Here is a 24331-nt window from a genome sequence, read left to right on the forward strand (position 1 = left end):
CGGCGAAGTACGGTTGAGGAGATCATCCTACAAAATGTCATAGGAGTTTGTCACGGGCGATGTAAGAATGAGGTTTCGCATTTCGCCGGCAACGACTGGAGGAAGTGCATTCACAACGTGGTGAAATTTGGAAGTCTGCGATGTTATCCGGACAGTCACGAACTGACTGTTGACTTGCGCTAACCAGAGGGAGGTGTCAGCTGGCCAGAATTTCGGAAGACGGAACGAAAAAGTGGAGACTGCTTGACAACCTGCGGGTTCGGAAGAGGCTTGTGTGGAGACGCCCGTGGGTTCAATTCTCACTGTAGTCAGCAAATAGTCGCAATGTTTAGAGAATCCGTCGTCACCAATATTGTAAATGTAGCGCGCATGTGTTTACGTGATGCAGTTGCGTAAACACAAGTTTAAAAAGTAAACACAGCTCTACAACAGGAACTTCTGTCAGAAACGTTGGGAGGTGAGAAGAGGCAGCGACTTCCGAGGCTACACGAGTGAGTGCAGCCTTTCTTCCAATGTCGAAACTCGCCGAACCGCCGTCAGAGATGCTGTCCGTAGTAACGGGTAACGGACACTGCGCGCGTTCGACGTGTACGCGGGGAAACGCGAACGGCGTCGGCAGTACAGCTCTGTCTCAACCACGGAGTGGTCTCATCTTTCGGTGCGTCGCCTCGTTGGTACTGCTACAATTCATTTACTAATGTTGAATGCCAATGGCAGATCCAGATTAAGTTTTTTCTGCTCTGTATGAAGCAATCCTATTACATTGGCAGAAATGAAAGCGTGAGTTGTGTGTTCCAATGGCAGATTGGGACCAGCCACCGATTCCGGACCGCTCTGCGGAGCAAGAATATTTGGTCCGCCGAAATCGGCAGATTTGACTGGAAGTCCGCGTCACGTATTTCCTTCGCTCGCCTCTGCTTCGTGTCACGGTCGCCTGTTTCCGGCCGCGGTCAGCTATGGACCATTGAGTTTCAACTGTGTGTCAGGGACGACATAGAAAACATGGACGCTACATCGCGCCGTGCGCTTTTGTTCCTGTTCCTGGATAGTGACAGCTCCGACTCAGACACTACAAGTTCCCAAGTCCAGTGATGAATCTTCCGACACGAAAAAAAGAAAACCGTACGGAATGCCCGGATCATAGAGTTTCTAAATAAATACCCTAGATGGAAATGTGGCGCTAGTGTCTACGGGGGCTCTCATGAGTGTTGCCTATACCTACATGGGAATGATGAGAAGCACGTGCTTCCGAGTGACTTCGATCTTTAGACTAGTTGCGTTTGCTTAAGGCGCAGTAAACGAAGCTATACTCAAACATTATCGCGTAAAATCTAATTTTACTTCCGTAGTATATTATATAATGCACAACACATTACATAAAGTATGTATGACTCTCAGACTGAATCACGGTTTACCACCAGGGCACAACAGGGTATGCATTCTTCGGCAATTGTGTTCCCTATTTAGCGCCAGATAATAATTATTTATTTATTTTTATAACAGCCGTGCATGTATTTATATAAAGATACTCATCAAGTATTTATGGAAATAAAAATTTTGCAGTGGGAGAAAGTCTTGCGCCTTTGAGAGGAATGCTACAAGTGCCGTCTGCTACGACGTCTGCTCGCTGCGAACGCGAGTCTTTTCCCGCAGACGACAGGCACTTGTGAACTCTCTGGCTCTTTCGAAAGACTGCGTCGGCTGTCACGACTGCTGAACATCTTCAAGTACTTTTAAGCATATCTGCTGCAGTGCTAGCTAGGACGCTTGTGGCCTCCTACGGGTATGCTTCATTATATTTTATACTGATGTACCGCTTCTGAAGCGTGCGCCAGCAGCTGTTATGGCGTGGCTTTGCACTTACCCATTTCGCGGCAGCAGAATACAGCCAGAAAACACCAACCTTTCCTACCACAAGTAAGTTTGTGTTCACAAATGTCCTGAAACGCACATTTCAATGAGCACATAAACGAGCAATTCGTAATGAAGCCCTCAATCAAATTTGAATGTCAAGCCACTAGAAGTACAGCTGTACATGCCTTGTATCAGTAGTGCCTTCTTTTTGCTCTTCTGAAGTTTCATAAAGCACGTAACGCTACAGCGCCAACATAACACACTTAACAGACCAAGGTCCAAACGGTCAAAACACGTTCTTTTAACGTTTGCGATGCCGGAGCTTTCTCGTCAGGGCTTAGACACCACAACGCGACACAAACATCGGCTCAGTCACTGGCCCAGCGCGCTATCGACACTTCGATCAACAGAACCAAAGGCAGAGAGCATTGCGTCGCATTTTCCCACTGCGGGTTACAGCAATTCCGATTGGATCGAAACCAAAGCTGCCAAACAATATCTGTAGACTAGTTCGCCAGTCAACAGAGTACCAATCCGTAGCCTGTACTTCCCATCATTTCCATGATGGTTGAGCGATCACAGCGCCAGATTTCCCTCTAGTTATAGTTATATGAAACTCTATGGCCGGGATGATACAGATGATGGTGGTGATGGTGATGAGGCCTACCCGATCCACCTCTAGTCTAGCGCCCTCCCACTTGATTTCCTCGTACTAAGTGCCCCCGCGGCAGCGCACGCATTCCATTCGTAGATTTGACGAGAGCGATCTCAGTCGGAACGACGCGCTCCGTTCGTGATCCGGCCGATCGCTCGCGATCTGCCATTGGAATTCAACATAACTGATTGACCGACTCTGTTTTGCGCATGCCAACCGCAGACGCTACCGTACAGTCGGCCGTCCAGCCGTGGAGCCCAGAGCTTGGGACCGGGGGAACTCGAGCAACATCGATACCACCCTCCACCGGAGGCGTTCGAGCAGCAGGACCCGCTCTTCCCGACCACGCCCGAGCCAGCTCCGCTGCAGGAACAGGCCCCTCCTTCTCCGGTACGTAGAGTGCACACGTGCGACCGAACTGCTGTAACTAGAGCCTAAGCCAATCATACAAAGGGAATATACAGTTACCATTCTGTCATTGAATGCAACTGCGATGTAACGTTAAAGGAGCACTGATGAAAGGTGAAGAGTTGAAGATGTTGACCTTGCTAAATCATGTGTGGTTTGTGTTTGTCTTCATCTGCTATCGTGTTCCACCAAGACCGATGCTATTCCGTTACACCTTCAAGTTCAAAGGATTACTGAAATGATATCTATAACTTTTTCTTTTTTTTGCATGCAAGGTTCTAGCTGACTTCACACGGGTATGGCGTTTGTGGGATTTGGACATCTTGTAACCACTTCCCGAGACAAACGGCCGGTTCGCGCCTCCAGAGTGCCGTAGCGAGTCGAAAATGTTATGAAAATGTAGGTCTCAACGACAAGAGAGGTTGTGAATTTGTCGCAGAGGAGGTAAAGTTTACCTTACTGGTGTATTGGGGCCAGTACATTAAAGGGACACTAAAGGTTAATATTAAGTCAACGTGGACTGTTGAAATACCATCCCAGAAACCTCGAAACGCTTGTTTCGTGCGAAGAAGAGACTTATTTTAAGAGAAAATGCGTTCTGAAGCGTCCGCGCACCTCTAGCGCAGTTCAAATCACCCGTCCTCCGATCGAGGAGTATTGACGTCATGGTCTCATGGTGACGTTGCGCCGTCGGTGAGTAAAACGGCTCCCGCAGACGGCGCTACGGATTTTCTGCGCAAAACTCAAACGCGCGGCTAGAAACAGAGCCAAGACAGAGCCGACAGCAGCGCGAAAGCGGAACTATGGTGGTTAGCGGAAGGGAAAGCGCGCGACGATAAGCTTGTTCTTTATTTTATGACGCCAACTTCGACGCTCATTGCAATGGACGACCCTGACAACGACGCATTGGCTCGCGATGCTGGGCTCGAATTCGGCGATTTAAGCACTGATGAACGTGACCTGCTGCTGAGGGCTCGCGCTGCCGGCGTCGTTGCGTACTACTACGCCGGCGGCCTGCTTTGAAAGGCACTCCACGCGATTTCAGTAAGTCGGCGTTGAACTCGTAATCCTCTGGACGAAAGTGCAGCGAGCACACTATGCGATTTTTCGGCTCTTTGCCAGCGCGCTGTGGCAGAGGTACGGCACTTAACCATTTCGAACGGAGAGGTTCACTCGTTGGCACACAGTGATAAGTAACGTTGGATTCGCCGCTGCAACTGCCCTTGGCCAAGTTCCACGGACCGTTCGCGCATCCCACGACATCACATGGACGTGGCATTCTCGCTGCTTGTTCCAAATGCAAGTTTTGCGAGACCACCGCAGCACGACGCGATAAAGAAACGACTGAAACTCCAAAGCGCGCGCGGCGCAAAGTCGAACACGCAGAGTCGAGCGAAAACGAAACTTTTCGATCACCCGTACTACTCAACGGTAACGTCAAAATGTTATTTTATGTTAGGATTGAATAGAAGTAGGCAAGTAGCATTTTCTTCCGTCTTATAATCTAATGAAATGATCTTTTTAATACGAGTAGTTGAGTACTAGTGACATAAATTGTGATGAGGAGTGCTTTCGTCATCGGGCTAGTACCGGAATGCCGCTGGGGGGTCTCAAATCGTGTCATGCATTTACCTCAATTTCTCGGTTACTAAAGCTCTGTTCGCGATAATATTGACGCCTTAGACGTTCTAGAGCATTGCTTTATCACTTTAACTTGACTTTCTGGTAACCTTTAGTGTCCCTTAAAAAAGAAAAAAAAAACATTGCACTAAACACCTGTAAAGAATGCACCGCCTCTGATATAGACCTGTTGAGGCAAAGCCGCCGTACTGCAATTTTGGGGAATGAAGTGAGTTCGCTTCCACTGAGCATGGGTCGCGCGAGGCAATGGTCTCTGGAAGGTGGCCTCGGTGGTGCCCACAAGAAGCGACAATTAGTGGCAGAGTTGGCAAAGTTAACGGTATAGGCATATTTAGCACCAATGAAGTCGAAAATTAGCCACATTTCACCATAGACTTCACTCTCTCCGGGGTCGCCCCACTTGTCCTCAAGGCAAAAAAAAGAAAAAAAGTTAACACCAAACAGGTTAGCCAAGTATCGATGCTATAGAATACAAGGCCAACGTAATTGCCCGTGAAATACAGTTCGTTCTAAATGAATACGCCTTGAGAACTCACCGACCATAATTCGTACATTACAATGAGCCGCAATGCAATTTATGCACATTACCATTGTTTAGAGGCTATTGTAAATATCCAAAGCAAACAGTGTTGCTTGCCTTTCAAAAATGTGCAAGTGCGCACTTTTGTAGCCTATGTTGGGCTTAGAGCGCAGCAGCCCGCAGCACTGCGTGCGACCAACGCAGTGTTCCATTCACTTAGACGGTACATTCGGTCACACCCGTTTACGGAGTTCAAATAAAGCGAGGCTACGTTAATTTTGCTGCCGACTGTACATGCTCGAACTAGAAAGAAATTGAACAATTTCGTTTAGCCGGGGCCGCACACTCTTTCGACACCGACCTTAACGTTGCTGAACATTAGCCCTCCCTCCCCTCTCTCTGCATTCTGTCCTTTGCAGGAGAACGGCAGAGGCATCGGCGATCCGTTGCCGCTGCTACAGCAGCAGCAGCAGCTCCTCGAGCAGCAGCAGCAGCAGGGTGCGCTGCCCGAGCCCCCGCGTGACTACACGGAGACGAGCCGCTCGTCGTGGTCCAGCAGCAGCATGTGGGACCTGAACGGAGGCGACGAGCGCCGGTACTCGGTGCCGCCGTCCACGCTCTCCGAGCCGGCCACCGCCAGGACGTACAAGACCACCGAGGACTTGCACGCGTGGAGCATCTACAGGTACGACAGCCACGCGGCCTCTGCTCGGCAGAGGAGGACACGTACGAGAGAGGGACGGTTCATTGATCGACTCGTTGATTCGATTTGCATATTTATTTATTTATTTATTTATTTATTTATTTATTTATTTATTTATTTAACTATTTATTTATTTATTTTTACTTTTTTCGTGTGGGGGGCTCAGGACTAAAAGCACTGCCTGGCACCTGGGTAAGGCACTGGCTCCTGTATAATTGAGTGACTGACTGACTGAGTAAAGAACTCACGAAAGTGTAGCGCGGGGAGCTCGCGACTAATTTTCGCCACCTTGGGCCCTTCCACGTGAGTCTAAGTCTAAGTGCACGAGCACCTTTCTGAATTGCACTTTCAAATATACCCACCACGGCGGAGAATATAAACCGCGAGCTCGCGCTCTGCAACAGAATCTTCCTATTGGGTCAACGCAGCGGGTGACTCGGAGGTCATCCGATACACTCAGTGGACCGAATCGTAAACTACACTTCGGCGTACACCTCGTAAACGCGTACCTCGTACAGTTCTTTTTTTCTCTCTCTCTTTCCCTCCACCTTTCCATCGCTGTGGAGTGTCGGGCTGTAGAGAGAACACTCATCTCGCGCCATTCTCCGCCTTTTCTCCAAAAAAAAATTTCGCCTCGCTCCCCCTTTCTCTCGCTTCGACTGCGCTAACGCAGGCAGAACCTCAACTCTGACTTCACCGACTCGGCGCTCGGGACGTCCGAGAAGTCGCAGCCGCCGTTCGGCAACTTCCAGCTGCGCGAGTCGACCGTGCACACCATTCTCAACCACCCGAAGTACGGACCCAAGGAGCGCAGCTCTGAGCTCGGCGTCAACGTCAACACCTACCTCAGGTAGGCACTCAGCATCTTTTCTCTCTCTTCATTAGGCTGCGTAGATTCTTTTATAAAAAAGGTCATGAGTGTAGCGAACGCGGCGTTTTTCGAAGAGGAGTTCCTAGGCGGGACGCACATATTTGCCGCTAATGGCGTGAGACAGAAGGCTAATTAACATAATTTTCTTAAAATTTCACTACAGCCATGGGACCAGTTGTTTATACGACACATTTAGAGGTAGTCACAATTAAATGCGCACGCATGTTTCTCTTTTTCTTTCTTTCTTTTTTAAGCTTGAAAGTCGAACCTAATTGAATGAATGAATGTTTATTTGGCAGAAAAAAATACAAAGACTGATACAAAATACAGAATACAAGTTCGATATATCTATCACCGAATTGCAACGCTCAATCATCGAAACCGAGCGTGCCAGGACTGCAGGAAAGGCCTGCCTGTCATAACACCAGATGGAAACGCCGGGCTACGAAACGTGCGAGAAAGTTTCAAACTGAACGTCGCGGCGAGTCACGACAGCTACTGATCTACGGCAAGTTTTCCCTGAAGCGACACGCCATCATTCAAACTTCGTCACGCGCCTCGTCACGGGGCGTTTCCGCCTGACGTAGCAGTGGGGTGTGCTCGGTTACGATACTGCACAATTAGGAAACAAAATGAGGAGGACATGAAATTTGATTGCTTCCGTAACATGCCATGTAAATAAGAGCCCCCGAGGCTCAAATAAAATAAACGAATTAACAAATTTATTGAATCCTGATACCTTATTTGCGGCAAAGCTGGCGAAGCATGTCCACCTCGCCTTGGAACTCTGCAACTTCTCCGCAAATCATTTGCAAAAAACGCCGCGTTCGTTACGCTCACGGCCTTTCTTGTTATGAAATAAAAAAATGCGTAGTCTAAACAGTAAAATTGTAATTTCATCACGTAGCCTACAGTAGCGCTTCAGATACGCTTGTGCGAGTTTCCAGTGGCGGATAGATAATTGAGTAAGCCAATTACCAACTAATTGCTGTGAACGAAGTGAATTAAGTTGAACTCAAATACCATTTCATACTTTCTTTTTCATTAACGTGCTCTCGATGGACACGAATGAAGATGACGAAGTTGTTATAATTTTCCTTGATGGGAAACTGTGTTTGTGCCATTCATCGCACCGTGTTAAGCGAATGTGAGCATTGTTGGGACCCAGGGTCGCGTATGCTAGCGCTGTCATACAGTTGTTGCAAATCTGCGTCCGAACGGCCATTACGGTTCCATGGCTGATGATGTGCCAGGTGCGTCCAAGAGATGAACAAAAAGGAATGGTTTATTTACAAAGTTACGTGATGAGAGTTTACATGTACTAGTACGAGCTCGAGTACTATATCGCGAGCATGAGTCGGAGCACACTCCCATCAGCACGCAAGATCCACTTTTTATTCACTCCTTTTCCCCTTTCTCTCGTCGGAGGATTTCACTGTTCCCGACCAACCACAATGGTTGAACCGTTCGCAAAATCCCGCCCATGACATCGCATCGTCTCGTCAGGCTCCGCCTCCAATGTTGCACGTTCGGCCTCGCATACGAGACAACGACGTGGCAAGCTGGGGAAGTCGTCCCTACGGAAGTCCTTCACGTTCGCCCCTTTGATTAATTAGTGGGCCATTCGTGACGGCCCGTTTGTCAAGGTCAGGCTCCGGTAGTGTGGTATTCGCGGAGGACGGCGGCCGTGGTCGCCTCGACGTGAGCGCCTTTGTTTGCGTGTCGCCGTCTATGTCGGGTCAGTCTCGTCCATGCCTTCACTCGACTCGCCCGTCAGCTTTGGTTACGCTGATTTAGTAGCCAGTTCCCTCGTCCTGCGAAAACGACGATACAGTGTGAGGGGCCTTTCATAGCTGCACGCTTGCCGGTGAATCGTCGAGAAGGGATGCCGGGTAAACAATGCATGCTAAACGTCAATCCTAACAGTGTAGCTATAGAGTGTGGCGATTTCCTTTTACCCCTGTGATAAAAAAAAAAAAGGTTCGGCCTGCCTCGGGTGCTGCCTCCGCACCCAAGCTCGTGCCTGGGCATCAGCGAGCGACCTGCGGGCGTCGTGACGGCCGCGCCGCCACAGGGTCGCGAGAACTCGAGCGGCTACGACTCGAGCGACGACGACCGCAACCAGCTGCAGGGCCGGCTGGCCAACCCGAAGAGGGCCCGCAGCGACCCGGACTTCCGCAGCAGCCACGACCTGGTGAGCACCGAGCCGTCGGGCGTGGCCTCGGCGATATCCGCCTACGAGCGCCACCGCAAGCAGAACCACCGGCTCAAGGCGAACAGCGAGGCGGACCTGATCGCGGGCGAGGAGGAGCGGCGGTGGGACGTCATCCCCAGGCCCAGCACGGCGTCCACCACGACCGCCGCCGCCGCAGCGGCGCCGGGCTCAACGCACAAGGTTTGAGGGTTCGCCTCGTATGCAGTAGTGCTGGAAAACTGAGAGCAATGCGTGTGGAAGAACGTCAAAAAAAAGGACATTGAGTTTTGCGCACCAAAACCACGATACTATCATGATCAAGAGACGCCGTGGTGGGGTGGTACTCCGGATTTATTTTTGACCACCTCCAAGGTTCTTGAAATATTTCAGGCGCAACTTGGGATCAGCTAGCGTAAGGTAGGTGTCATTGAAGATCGCTGGGGGAGACATTTGTCCTTGGGGGGGGGGGGGGGGGGCAGTGGATATGTAAGGATGATGAGGATGGATTTCGTTGACGCGCACGCAGTGCGCCGTGCACGAGCCTTCTTGGCAATCCGCCTTCATCAGAATCCGGCTGCCACGGCTGGCACTGAACCCGCGACCTCGTGCTCAGTTGCGCGACGCCATAGCCAGTGTATAGCCATAGCTACGGCGGCAGGTAACGAGAAACAAAAATAGTCATTCCACTTTGTGAAGGTGGATGAACAGCGTAGCTGTTATTTAGCATACGACACAGAGGTGACAAAGAATTTTAAACATAAGTACGGATTCATTTACCGTAATTTTTATATACATTCGCGTGGACGATGACGGTACCTTACCCCCCCCCCCCTCGCACACCCCCGAGGAGCCGGAAGAAACTAGACACGCGTGACGTTTCGACGGGACCACCCTCACGGGAGAGCGGGAGTACAGCGTAGTAGTAGCGGAAGGAAAGGGGATACGCAAGCGCTTGGAACGCCGACAGAGAGAGTGCGGTGCGAACGTTGACATGACCGACGCGGATCGAAGTGTAGTATCTGTTCTTAGTTTAATATCCGATACGGGTTGTATTTGGACCCAAGATACTAAACTTATTTTTGCAAGTTGGCGGAGTGCTTGAAGCCTGCTTCACTTCCGCCTCGCGTCTCTCTGGTTTTGCACTACCTTCCGTATCGGTCCACAGTTTTTGGTCTATACGGACATCAATCCGCTGGAATCTAGCTATATACAGCTTCGCTATAAAGAAAAAAAAAAGACGAAGGACCGCACGGCACACTCATTCGTGAGTACTCTAACCACGGAACTATCTAAACTCAAGCTGACTCACTCCACACTAATTTCGCAGATGTCACATTAGAATGCACAAGCCGACATTCTAGTGGGCTACAGGCTTATGTTTTTCAGCTACAAGATAGATAGAACAAACTTTATTGTCCAACGGATAAGGTGATCTACCCACCCCCCGGCACGCAGGTCAGGGGGCGGGCGCCGCCGCCTCAGATGCAGGCTGGGAGGTCTTGGGTCGCAGCAGCCTCTTCAGCCAGTTGGACGAGAAGGAGCAGGAGCTCCGAGTCCGAGCTGCGCAGCGACAAACGATTTTCAAAATTTTGTTTATTGGTTCCGTAAATTGGTGTCAGTACGTGTATTAGTAGTGTGAGCAATGCATGCTTCGAACCAGCGCTTTTCAAACCAGTTAATAGTGGAGACGTCTACACCGGCATTCGAACGGACTTACTTTTTTTTTTTTTTTTCATCAGGAAAAGCAGTCAGCGGATGGCCGTATTTTCGTCACGTAAATTGGCGTCACGATGGGGAGCGCTGTATGCGCGGAAACAGCTTTCTAGCCAAATGATTGGACCTGCGACTGAACATTGTAGCCTAAATGTATTCTAATCACGTTCTATCATATTCCCCTTTACCGTTGGTATACAGCGTTGCTAGCGACATATTTCGACCGGAACGCTCACGAATTGTATGTAGTTCGACCAGGTTTGCTATTGTGAAGTCACGGGAAATCTTAGGCTGGTATTGCTGGAGCGTTAGACTCTTGGTGGGGAAGGGAAAAAAAAAAGGCCGAGATTCATGGAGCCGGAGTCGTAGCAGGGATAACTAGGAGAGATAGGCACTAGGCTGCAACACATGGTACACCCGTGAGCAAAAGTATACGGACCAGGGATTGCGCGATAAAACTGATTTTATCCGCTGTCTGCGAATGCAACTTGAAATTAAAGAGTGCAGTCCAAACTTGGCATAACGAATTTTCTAGTGCCCTCGTCAGTTTCCCTTAATGCGGATTAACAACGAAGAAATTGTTTTTTTCGGCGACCCTGTGGTCCTTATGCTTTTGCTCACGGGTGTACATAATGCCCGAGTAGCCCAAGCATGCTAAGTTATACTATAGTTCGCCACCCTGCTTAGAAGGGTATGCTAATGGAAATCATCGTCATTCCGTCCGCGGCTTCATTAACCCCAGTATCCCGTAAACAGTGAAACGGTTACGTAAACGCTTCAAACGCTCTCCCCACTACACTTCTACTACACCACTACATTCTGCTACCTATACCAGTGGACGGCTCTCCGTCGATTACGCATTCTCGCAGGGCCCTCCAAGCCGAGCCGACTCCCGCATGGCGGGAGACCGTCGCAGCGTTGCCGGCTCGCACGTCTCGTTGGGCTCCCGGGCGACCTCGCAGAAGCAGGGACTCATCCGGTCCTCGCTCTTCCCCCGAGACTCGCTTTATTCCAGCCTGCCTGGCGGGGAGACGGACGTGTCTCTTGTCAAGCACCCGCACTTGCAGGTATAAGGCAACGGCGACTAGGTCATGTATACGTTTCATGGCCGGAAATGCGAGACGCGGGGCGCCCCGGATAGAGTGGGCAAGCTTACTGACGGTAACGCGTGGTGGTGTCTACTTGAGCGTTTTTAACATCGATTTAACGTGCAAAGTACGAAAGACTTCCGCAGCGGAGCAATTGCAGCATCTAAAATGATGGTTTGGGCACATAAGACCCCACAACGAAATTTCTTCTAGCAAAGGAGGCTTTATTTGCAAAGTTATCTAGAACTATTCGTGTACATCATCAATAATAGATGTTGATGTACACTAATAGCTCTAGACAACGTTGCAAAGTCGTCTTATATTAGTGTTAGAAAACATTTCGTTGTGGGGTCTTACGTGCCCAAACCTTTATCTGCTGCGATTGCCCTGCTGCAGAACTATTTCGTGATTTGGATATGTATCGCGTGTGTATATATATGGCATGTACGAGGACGAATTAAGTGCCTCCTGTTGCTTTCCGATGTTTATTTCGAATAAAGATTAGCACTGTGTTATTAGGAGCCTGAAACGCATGGCGTTCCCAGCTGTTGCCTGCAGAAAAAAAGGTGAGACCCTCGTCGAGTGCTTCTCACGGAATTACATTTATGAGCAGACCCAGGTCTCTGACAGAGCAACTGAACATCACGTCCTATCAGCACACGTCGCAGCACGCCAGAGCGTATCATGGACGCAGACATATGCAATTCAAGCGTATGTTAAGATTCCGATGCACTTCAGCAACGTCATGCTCGTCAGTAGATCGTACTGCGAGAATATAGGCCGCGGTAACGGCCTAGCTAATCAAGCTACTGACTGACGAATACACGGCGATTGCTGCGCACCAGTAGCCGAGTGGGTGAAGTGTTCAGCTCGTGTGTTCAGCTCGACTGTGGTTCGAATCGCGGCGCCTGCGTTGCCGAAAAATGCAATGCGGGTACCGTGGATGGAACTGGTCGCCGGAAGGCCGAGCTGGATGCTGCGCGCAGGTCTGCGTGGTATTACCGGCGTCTACATCGCCAATCCGTGGTGCGGATGTCGCTCCCGGTGACTATGGTGTCCGGCTGTACGTTAGGCCGCCGGAATGTGGATAAGGGAAAGCTCTGTGCCTTCATGCGCGTTTTGTTTTGCTTACCCCTGGGTATCCCAAGAGGATGAATGCCTCTTGCTTTTCGCGGTGGACGCATCAGCACACCGCTAGCACCACCACATAAGCTACAAATAAAACCTGTTAGGCACTGAACGTGGCCATCGGAAATAGCAGGGAGGCCGTTCAAACGTACGTATACCATGCTCTCATACCCCCCCCCCCCCCCCCCCTACTGCACGTCAAAACCGACCGCAACACGTCGCTGATGACCCTCCCCCCCACTGCACGTCAAAACCGACCGCAACACGTCGCTGATGACCCCCCCCCCCCCTACTGCACGTCAAAACCGACCGCAACACGTCGCTGATGACCCCCCCCCCTACTGCACGTCAAAACCGACCGCAACACGTCGCTGATGAGCCCCCCCACCCTACTGCATGTCAAAACCGACCGCAACACGTCGCTGATGACCCCCCCCCTCCCCCCTACTGCATGTCAAAACCGACCGGAACACGTCGCTGATGACCCCCCCCCCCCCCTACTGCATGTCAAAACCGACCGCAACACGTCGCTGATGACCCCCCCCCCCTACTGCACGTCAAAACCGACCGCAACACGTCGCTGATGACCCCCCCCCCCTACTGCACGTCAAAACCGACCGCAACACGTCGCTGATGACCCCCCCCCCCTACTGCACGTCAAAACCGACCGCAACACGTCGCTGATGACCCCCCCCCCCTACTGCATGTCAAAACCGACCGCAACACGTCGCTGATGACCCCCCCCCCCTACTGCATGTCAAAACCGACCGGAACACGTCGCTGATGACCCCCCCCCCCTACTGCATGTCAAAACCGACCGGAACACGTCGCTGATGACCCCCCCCCCTACTGCATGTCAAAACCGACCGGAACACGTCGCTGATGACCCCCCCCCCCCCACTGCATGTCAAAACCGACCGGAACACGTCGCTGATGACCCCCCCCCCCCCCCCACTGCATGTCAAAACCGACCGGAACACGTCGCTGATGACCCCCCCCCCCCCACTGCATGTCAAAACCGACCGGAACACGTCGCTGATGACCCCCCCCCCCCCCCCTACTGCACGTCAAAACCGACCGGAACACGTCGCTGATGACCCCCCCCCCCCCTACTGCATGTCAAAACCGACCGGAACACGTCGCTGATGACCCCCCCCCCCCCCCCCTACTGCATGTCAAAACCGACCGGAACACGTCGCTGATGACCCCCCCCCCTACTGCATGTCAAAACCGACCGGAACACGTCGCTGATGACACCCCCCCCTACTGCATGTCAAAACCGACCGGAACACGTCGCTGATGACACCCCCCCCTACTGCATGTCAAAACCGACCGGAACACGTCGCTGATGACACCCCCCCCCCCTACTGCATGTCAAAACCGACCGGAACACGTCGCTGATGACACCCCCCCCCCCCCCCCCCCCCCCTACTGCATGTCAAAACCGACCGGAACACGTCGCTGATGACACCCCCCCCCCCCCCCCCCTACTGCATGTCAAAACCGACCGGAACACGTCGCTGATGACACCCACCCCCCCCCCCCCCCCCTACTGCATGTCAAAACCGACCGGAACACGTCGCTGATGACACCACCCCCCCCCCCCCCCCCCTTACTGCATGTCAAAACTGCCTGGATGCAATTCTCGGCGGTTTCGGTGTGCAGTTCAGAAGGCGTGTGATCAGCGACGACGTGAGGTCGCTTTTGACATGCAGTTGGGGGAGGGGAGTTGTGAGCGACGTGGTGCTTTCGGTTTTCACATGCAGTTGGGGAATAGCGTAACCAGTGACGAGTTCCGGTCGCTTTTGACATGCAGTTCGGGGGGGCTTCCGTTATCAGTGACGAATTCGTCACTATTCTCGCGCTGTTGAGGGATCGCGTCCGATCATCAGCGACGTGTTCCGGTCGCTATCTCTACGAGCAGTTAACGTCGCCAGCGATTAAGTCCAGTTCATCTTTACATGCACTTCGGGAGTCACTTGCAATGACGTCCGGGGAGGGGGGGGGGGTCGATCAGCGGTGACGTCGGCGCACTTCCGACATGCAATTGGGGATGGGGGCGTATGACTGCGTGGTATACGTACGTTTGAACGGCCTCCCTGCTATTTCCGATGGCCACGTTCACTGCATAACCTTTATTTGTGGCCTCTGTGGTGGGGCTAGCGGTCCGCTGATGCGTCCACCGCTGAGCACTTCAGGTCAGACCGCGAGAAGCAACAGACATCCATCCTCTTAAGATACCCAGGGGGTATCAGATACAGAGCTTCCCCTTTTCCACATTCCGGCGGCCGAGCGTACAGCCGGATATCGGTCACCCGGGACGACATCAGCACCGCCGATTGGCGATGCAGACGCCGGTAGTACCATCTAGACCTGCGTGCAGCATCCAGCTCGGCCTCTCGCGACCAGTTACAATCACGGTACCCGCACCGCATTTTTCGGCAACGCAGGCGCCGCGATTAGAACCACAGTCGTTACGGGCACGACCTGAACACTTCACCCACTCGGCTACTGGAGCGCAGCAATCGCCGTGTATTCGTCGACCAGTAGGTTGATCAGCTAAGCCGTTACCGCGGCCTACGTTCTCGCAGCTCGATCTGCCGGCGAGCATGGTGTCGCTAAGTCATCCAGACATATTTAAGGGACTCCACCTGTAGTAAGTCTTCAAGATGTATTGCGAAAATTGCAGAAGTGACATCCCACTTAAGGCCTCGTTGTCCGTTTGCGAGGCCGCTGGTTGCTGAAGTTTTCAAATACTCACTTTGTGGAGTTTGCTGTTCAAAGCATGCAACACTAAAAACAACAGTACTGGGGAGTATTTAACCCTGTAATGCCCCAACACGTTTCTACATCAAGAAGAATTTACAGAATTACTTCACAGAATTACAGAATTACTTCACTCGTACATTTTAATGTTCTTGGTACAAGCTAATTACCATAGTGGTCAGTCATTGGTTTTCTAAGAGAGAAAGAGAAAACGATAAGTAGAAAGGCAGGGAGGTTAACAAGAGGTAGTTCTGGCTGGCTACCCTGCACGGGAAGAAGGGTTAAGGGAATAAAAATAGAGAGTAGAAGGGGGACATTGAGAAGGGGGAGATAGCTGCGTACTATACATTTCTGAGCTATCCAGAACTGGCACTTGGCTGAAGCATATTAATATCGCTGCTCATGTTTCACGTGCACAAATTTGAATTTCGAAGACTGAAACGGCGCAGTATATAGAAAGTGCTTTAGACATTACAGGGTTAAAAGGGTCTTGAAGCACCCCTGTGGCTACGTGAAATAACACAGCACACAGATAGCACACTCTGCTGTGAACATTTCAGCCAAATTTTGTAAATGCAGGGCGCGTCGATCTCAAGTGGAGCGCGAAGTCACCTTTCTCTCTAACCCTCCGTTTTCAACAGAAGCCTTCTCCTCACCCTTTTCTGCAAGCCTTATTTTGTAATATAGCAGATTCCCATGCACCTACTGTTACTGCCTGCTGTTACTGTATTTATTGATGCAGTTTATCGCTAAAATCAGCAAAAATCTTCGTTTGGAATTTTGGTGAGAATTACGTACCTCCAGAAGTACGACTGTCGTACTGTCGCCATGCATCGTCTAACACTCGGCCACGGCCGCGCGCGTAGGAATTAAACTTTGGCTATACTTATGAATGTCATAGCCGTCGGGTCTTGCTAATTTCTATTAGTTTTGAACAATCAACTAGCCTCTAACCACGCAAAACTGAACGTTAGACCACACGTATGCTCACCTATCATATGCTGCCCATCAGCCAATAGCAGCTATCTATGGAAATCTTGCATATGACGCCATATGCAAGCATGTATGCAAGCTGTCGGCATGTCAGCAGCAGCTTTTAAACGGATGTGGAGAAGGCTTTGTTTGAAAATAGGGTGTTTGAAAAAAAGGTGACTTTGAGCTCCACACTTCACACATTATTGTAAATTTAGCAGAGATGGTCACATCGGCGTATGCTATCAGCAGAATTTTTTTTGTTTTATTAAGTCCGAGGGGTAGTTCTTTTAGGCTACCCTGCCTTATGGCAGGAGCTGTTCCTAGTCTTCTTTTTTTGTGTGTGTAACCACACATTTGCCAGAATAGTGAGCGATGGTGCCAATGGCGACGTCGTCGTGACCAACGTGACCCGCTTTGACACAGGTTCGAGACCTGACGTTCGAGCTGGACCGCTCCAGTCTGGGTCAGCGGCTGTGCGGTGGACCACGCACCAAGTTGCTCCTGCTCGAGGGGCTGTCATTTGAAGTCCGTGGTGGGGAGATCCTTGCCATCATCGCCACGTCCGGTGAGCATGCTGCTCTGGAACTGTTAAAAAGTATTAACCAGAACACACACACACATTTGGGAGGGCTAGCAACTCCTCTGTGCAGAAAAAGAATGCTTGTTACATGTTTAACTCAGTTTTCACGAATTCACGTAGTTATAGTGTGTGCTACAGACAGCGTGCCCACAAAGTTTACGGACCCCGATTTCTGGCGCCGCTTACAGAGCCGACAACAGCATCTAAACTAACTATAGTACTACACTTTACATAAACTAGACACGTTATATAAACTTTCGAACGTCACAAAGCTCCCGTGCGAGAGCAGTGCATCTAGTTGGCATTCAGCGACAAACACGCAGCGCAACCACATCGTCCTCTACCACTGCTTCCCTCTCCCGTCTCCGGCGCACACTTTTTCGAGTGATGTCAGTTGTGACGGAGGCACTGGCGTGGGCCAATATGCGAGAGCTTTCGGCTCCCCGACCTCCGGCACTTACGTGCTGCTATTACCCCACCCCCCTTCCCCCACCTCCACCCCGTAAACATTAGACGGTGGCTGTACGTGTAATCGGACCTTGCTTGATTGCTTAAAAGGAGGATTTCCCCAATTCAAGTGCGTGTAAAACGAATAAATGCTTTTACAAGACAACAGCTGCGCCCATCTGAAGGAACTAAGTATGATGCGAGAGAAAATTCTACTTCACTTAGTCAGTAGAATTTCAAATTAAATACCTTGATTGCTTTCTACAAAATTTGCAGAACAGGTGCAAGTTTAAGAAAAGCAGTACTGTGAAGTGATCAAATTCCTAACTCTGCACCCAAAACAACGGTATAAGGAATAAGTAAAACGTTGTTATAACGAAACAGGATACACGGAAATAATGGATATAACAAAGTAAATGGAATGCCCCTTGAAATCCATGATGGATTCACAGTGCGGTATATGCCATAATTGATCAGACCAAGCAATGGATAAAACTAAGTAATCCTGGTTCCCCCTCCAACTTTGTTATAACAAGGTTTTACTGTATTGGGATATGACAAAGCAAGTATAAAATTCACTAAACGTCGTCGCTTATTGGCATGTATGCTATAGCATGCGGGCTAATATTTTTATAAGCCTTGATTTTTAGCATATTTAAAGGAATTATTTATGGTTTCTAACAGGTTTTGTATTGTTTTAGTAGAATCCTTGCAGTATAACAATTGGCTACAATGTTGGTGGCAAGAGTTACGACTGATACAACATCAAAGCACAGTATGACCACGTCTACATTTAATGTGGTCGTATAATACAGTCGAACCTCATCATAAGAAAGTACCACCTGATACAACAACACGTTCGTTATAAGCGTACACTTTCGTAATGCTGAAGAAACAAATAATTTTTTACGTACTTCGTTACATCCAAAAATTAGTCATATCTGATGATCCATGACATATCTTTGGACTTCGACATGCAGAGCAAGAAGGTTCCGCCCTGCTGGATATCCTGGCCAACCGGCACCCAAAGTGGGGCAGCCGGCTGCGCGGCGACATCATGTTCAACGGACTGTTCATGCCACCGGCAAGACTGGAGCACTGTGTCGCCTACGTTGCTCGCAACTGGCACCTGTGGCCCGACATGAGCGTGCGGCAGTGGATGCTGTTCACCTCGCTGCTCCAGGAGCCAGGTGGACCTGGAAGAGACACCAAGGCCAGAGTGAGAATCGCAGCCTACGCACCTTCCCGAGCTTATTGATTCACTTACTCCGCTAAGCAGTTGCAGCCGCATTACAGCACAGTCAGCAGTAATTTCGTGCTCTTCATTCCTTTATTTATTAGCTTATTGCAATAAACAACCAATTACTACTATGCTACTACATTGACTGGCAAATGGTGCAACATGGCCCCGCACAGAAGTTGTGGCAAAAGAGCTTCACCTCTAGGTTTGTCTTTCACGTGGAAGTAAAATTCAGGCTCCTTTATGTGTGTTTGAATGCACTGCTGTTCTTATTGATGACATCATTCATAGTATATCTGTTAGCGTCGCTACTAAGACAGTAGAATAGTAGAATAATTGGCATGTTCCATACAGATCAACGCTCTTCTCGAAGACCTTGGCCTCGGCCAGCTGAAGCACACCCGAATTCGAGACCTCACCGAATCCGAAGCCAGGCGACTCAACGTTGGCTCTCAACTACTTCTCGACACTGGTCAGTGCATCAAATGGTTGCAGTAGTAACAGATCATTATTAAATTCTGTTAAACACAAAACTGCAATATTACAGCCTGCTTTCATTTCATTATAAACATGGAAGGAAACCGATAAATAACGTAAGATGTAGAACTGTATAAGCGACACTTGTCCTCTGCTGAGACTTCGGGTTCTTTCACACTGGCAATTAGGCAGTGGGCAACTGACCCAAAACAGTCGCTCTTCGACTCGTGCAACCTCTGCAAGTCGCCAGTTTGAACGAGCCCTTGTTGTTTGTTCTTTTACGGTAGCTTATTCTGTGCTGTTTAAATGGAGGGACTGCCTTTGATTTCTTTGCAAGAAGTGAATTGCACTTCAAGAAGCACAAAGCAATCATGACTGATTCTTTGCAATGATCATTGTGCATCGAATAGTGCCAATAACAGCAATGAAGTATCTTAAACCTTTGCAATCGTGGATGGTGTTCTATAGCATGACACAGTATGAAACAAAACACGAGGCAATTGTCCGCATGCCAAACACTAACAATATACAAGAGGTGCAAACCCTGTGCAACCCACCTATCCACTGTAAAATGGACACCATACAGCAGGACTCCATGCGAGTCAATCCCACTAGCTCAGGCTAAACTGTCAGCACTACTTGCACATTCATTGACATTCGCTGGCACCATCATATGCTCTAACTGCTTAGATCAGTTGCCACAGCCGTACGCATTGCATTTGAAGCCTGGGTGCAATGTTGTCTCCTGATTATATCTGCCACTAATAACACTTATCAACTGCAATGATGTTTAGTATATCGCTCACGCAGCAATTTTTCGTTTCTTAATGCAGATGTGGTATTGCTAGACCAGCCCATCTCTGGCATGGACATCCTCGACAGCTTCTTTCTCATCGACTATGTCCGACAGTGGGCCGCCAGGGGTCGCATCGTCGTCATGACCATCCACCCACCCACCTACGAGATCTTCACCATGATGACACGAGGTAGATTGCCATCTGCAATATACAGCCGTGTAGATATCGCCACTACGCGATATTGGGAGAATGCGGTAGTATGCTGCCAACTGTGTCGGCAAATGCGCAAAGAATGTCGACCACTCCACTGCATCACATGCATAGACAAGGCTGCAGCTATGATTAAACAATCAAATCCAGTTCCACGAGTTTTACTGAAAGATTGCATGTCATCAGACTTCTCTGTCTTAATTAATGGCATTCATTGCAGCGTATATCCAAGAATGGATAGCCAGTTAGTCAGCTCTTGTTGCCTAACACCTAGCTACATGTTTTACCTACTAATGTTCAGTTGCAGAAAAAAGGGGTTTGTCTCGTGGAACAACCAGCCATGTGCAAAAAGTTTTAATTATAAACCAAGATCTATTGAATGCCAGGACCTCCTGTTTCATTGGTACACACTCAAATAATACTAAAGAAAAAAAAGAGGAGTTCCTGGTACTGCCAATGAAAACCAGATTTTACTTTTAGAAGATGAAGGAATCAGAATAAATAATTTATACAAGGCTATCTGCCTTCACAACATTTGCAAGACCAGAATGCAATAGCACCATGCTGTTGTTAAGACACACAGCATGTGTGAACATTTCACTGACAGTGTTGGATACCATTGCTAGGTTTTACATGACATAGCCCAAACGACCGAAATGGGTCAAGTTGCTTGACTTCATATGATTGGAGAGAGAGAGAGATGAACTTCATTTAGGAGCAGCCTCCCAGCCCGACTTTTAACATCGCCACATTAGTAAAGTCCGGCTAATATGGTTTTACAAGGTTACTCATACTTGAAATGCCAACAAGAAAGCGCATAATACAACAAAAAGAAACGATCGTGCGCACCATTTGCACCTATACCCTTGGCTGCATAGTTACTGGCTGTCTGTAAGTAGCCTTGCGACCTGAACTTTTGGCCTGATCAGTCATAGTCAGCATTCAATCTCTCTATGCACCACACTTAGTGTAAATATGAAGTCTTCCCTTAATGTTATCATAACTTTTGGTTACCATGTCAGGTTTGTCTGCAAGGCAAACGGTATACAGTATACACATTGTGTGCAATATAAAAACTACATGTAGTACTAATTGCGAACTGTAGTTCAGTGACGAAAGCAGCCATCAGTATTTAGATAGGCACCAAGTGCTTCCATAGCTTGCATCTAGTCAAGTTACTCAAAAAAAGTTCTACATCACTACGTTCTCTTTTTCAAATTCCAGTGGCCATCATATCGACGGGTCGCATGGTGTACCATGGCAAGCGACGTGACCTGCTCCCGTACTTCTCCTACATCGACTTTCCCTGTCCTGCTTTCAAGAACCCTTCCGACTACTACCGTAAGCCTATGTTGCTTCCCGCTAATGAAATACTATATGCCTCTGAAAACTTGCACCACTGAAAGCTAATGGTGTGCCAAGTCAGAGCAGTTTCTGCACGAGCTTTCTATGAGCACAGCGTGTGCCCCCTTTCTTTCGGGGACAATCGTAACACCCACCTTCATCTTTCTTATTCACAAATTTGCTCGTTAATGAGAATGTGAAATTGACTTTTCGCTAACCATGTGTGAACAGTAATATTCAAAACCGATTCAAATATGAATCAAATAGAGTCAGAAACAAAACGACTTGAGTATATAATACTTTTCGAGTAGTTTTAGAATGAGAAACTGCTGTTCTCTTTGTTCGTATAAAATTGTCTTCACATCCCAATATATCCTACAACATTACTAAATTTCTGTCATTAGATTGCATGTATTGAAGCGCATTTTATTAAAAGCACAAATGAAGCACTAGGAGCACATCAGCAGTTTATCTGCATACTCGGGACTCATTGATGAGTGCAAATGATAACAGTCTAGCCAGAAAAGAAGCCACATCACAGAGGCTAAAGTAAAATGAAAGATAAAGGATTTTACAGTGTACCTTGCACACTGCAGTCGACCTGGTGACGTTGGACAACCTGTCTCCAGAGGCAATGCTTGAGTCCAGCCAGCGAGTCGAGAACCTGGTCGAGGTGTTCCGGCGCCGACAAGTGGCGCTCTCTGACCCGGGTCCTCCGGGTAATGCGCCCATGGATGTCTACAGGGCTGGATTCTTTGGACAGATGCTGGCCCTGTGGATGTGAGTGCGCAGTTTCGTGATTGCAAACTTTCTATGATCTCCCTCTCTCTGACCTTTATGAAAACCCTTGTCAACTTTTCTGTAAAATCTTCCATCCTCGACGCTTTGCATTATTTCGCACAGACAATAAAGAATTGTCAAAAAACCTTCTTATGTGAAAAAGATGTTTAATTACTACACATCAGCACTAGAGTGACAAAGATTGTTGACTATATTAGTCCGCAAAAGTCACTTGTCTGCTTACATGTGCCATCACATTGCTGAGGCAGCCACTTTCACACATACTCATACTACCACTTTCGAATTGCAAGTGCTTCTAAAGCCATAGACAAAAATTGGTTAAACTATACTCCTTTAGTTTTCCAAGCACTTCTTTATATTGTGCAAGTGCATAAACGATTGAAATTTTGAATTCAAGTTGAATATGATGTGTCAAAACAAATTATTAAATCTGAAAATTTGATATTCAAATTTCTTCAGGTATTTCATTATGATCGAATGTACCAGTCTACTGAGAATATTGGAGCCATAAATGCCCACGCCTGCAGTCCACTGGACACTTGAATAGCCATTTCTAAGCCAGCCGTATATAGCGGGGCCTTCTCATTTTTCGCTCATACTAGAGCTGGCCATTTGAACAGACTTGCTTTCAGATGGAATTCGTGTGCATTTAGTTTTCACATTTAAATTGATGAAGTCTTGCCTGATCCATTCTTCTCAACAATAACAGCTTATCAGTCATCAGAAAATTCTGTTGAAAATCGCACTTCTGCAACAACCAGTTCTTCAAGTTTAAACAGGTGTTCGGTTTCATATTGAAACCACCTGTACGTGGTTATATCACTAACATACTAACTAGGTTAACACAGCTTGTAAATGTGCTGGCTAATATTTCATGTTTAAGTGAATGGTGCGCAATATGTGTTACTAGGAAAAAGGGATATACAAGGAAAGGACACTTCATTTTCGTTCGGTACTTTCCTTGCATATGTTTTTCCTAGTAATTTGCATGGCGTAATCTTCTATATGACACCATTTAGGATTGGGACATAGTCCAGTCACAAATATAATACTGATATTTGCATGATGCGGCCATATCATGCAACAATTGTAATTTTTAGTTCCTTTGGTCCTTCATCAGTGGCTGGCATGGCACCAAGCCTTTGTTATTGCCAGTATTGGCCACTTGATGGAGAAAAATGTGCTTCATGTGCCAAGACCATGATCTGATTATGAGGCACGCCATAGTTGGAGACTCCAGATTCATTTTGCCTGGTTCTCTCGCGTGTACCTAAATCCAAGTACTATGCGAGTGTTTCTGCATTTCGCCGCCATCAAAATGTTATCCTTACCGCTGGGATCAAACCCGTGCACTCAAGCTCAGCAGTTCAATGCCATAGCCACCAGCCATAACCACTAGCCATAGCTACTAGCCATGGCCACTAAATGACCATGGTGGTTGGCCACTTAATACAATGTGTGATGGTGATCAGAAACAAAGTTATAAATAGAATCGAAGGTAAACAATCGTTACATAAGATAACTTCTGGTGTCCTCCCTTCTTTGTTTGTCTTTGTGCAGACGGGCACTGATCTACACTTTCCCATACAACGTGGTACACTTCTTTCGTCGTTTGTTCCTTGCTGCCTTCATCTCCGTTCTTCTGGGAGCCATCTTCTGGAATATAAGGGCAGGGCTCGACCAGGAGCATGTCCTGGATCGGCTCGGCTTTCACTATGCGCTCCTCGCTCTCTGTCTCTGGCCACTTCTGCTTGGTGATATCACGGACGGTAAGAAGACGGTACTCAAGTCGCCTATCCTGACGCTATGTAGCAGGCGTGGCATTATCACGAAACATGTCTTCTTCAGGTTATAACTACTACTGAGCCTCAATTTAGTAAAAAATTTGCTTGGACGTTGAACATGGCAGCACGTTTATA

At 48.6% G+C, this 24331-nt stretch overlaps 1 protein-coding gene and 1 pseudogene across 1 annotated transcript in view; both read left to right on the forward strand.

Annotated features, from left to right (window-relative positions):
* LOC126517775 (ATP-binding cassette sub-family G member 8) overlaps positions 1-24331 on the forward strand; it is a 320167-nt gene that overhangs the window by 286751 nt on the left and 9085 nt on the right. Inside the window, exons 4-15 of the mRNA XM_050167566.3 lie at positions 2732-2899; positions 5498-5763; positions 6455-6631; positions 8633-9047; positions 11429-11626; positions 16940-17081; positions 18524-18762; positions 19138-19255; positions 20094-20246; positions 21492-21608; positions 22208-22391; positions 23973-24181. Coding sequence (XP_050023523.2) covers positions 2732-2899; positions 5498-5763; positions 6455-6631; positions 8633-9047; positions 11429-11626; positions 16940-17081; positions 18524-18762; positions 19138-19255; positions 20094-20246; positions 21492-21608; positions 22208-22391; positions 23973-24181 — 2386 coding nt within the window. The remainder of the gene's footprint in view (positions 1-2731; positions 2900-5497; positions 5764-6454; positions 6632-8632; positions 9048-11428; positions 11627-16939; positions 17082-18523; positions 18763-19137; positions 19256-20093; positions 20247-21491; positions 21609-22207; positions 22392-23972; positions 24182-24331) is intronic.
* On the forward strand, positions 9833-10014 carry LOC126518427 (U2 spliceosomal RNA; annotated as a pseudogene).

Source organism: Dermacentor andersoni, chromosome 11, assembly GCF_023375885.2.
Source record: "Dermacentor andersoni chromosome 11, qqDerAnde1_hic_scaffold, whole genome shotgun sequence".
Classification (NCBI taxonomy): domain Eukaryota; kingdom Metazoa; phylum Arthropoda; class Arachnida; order Ixodida; family Ixodidae; genus Dermacentor; species Dermacentor andersoni.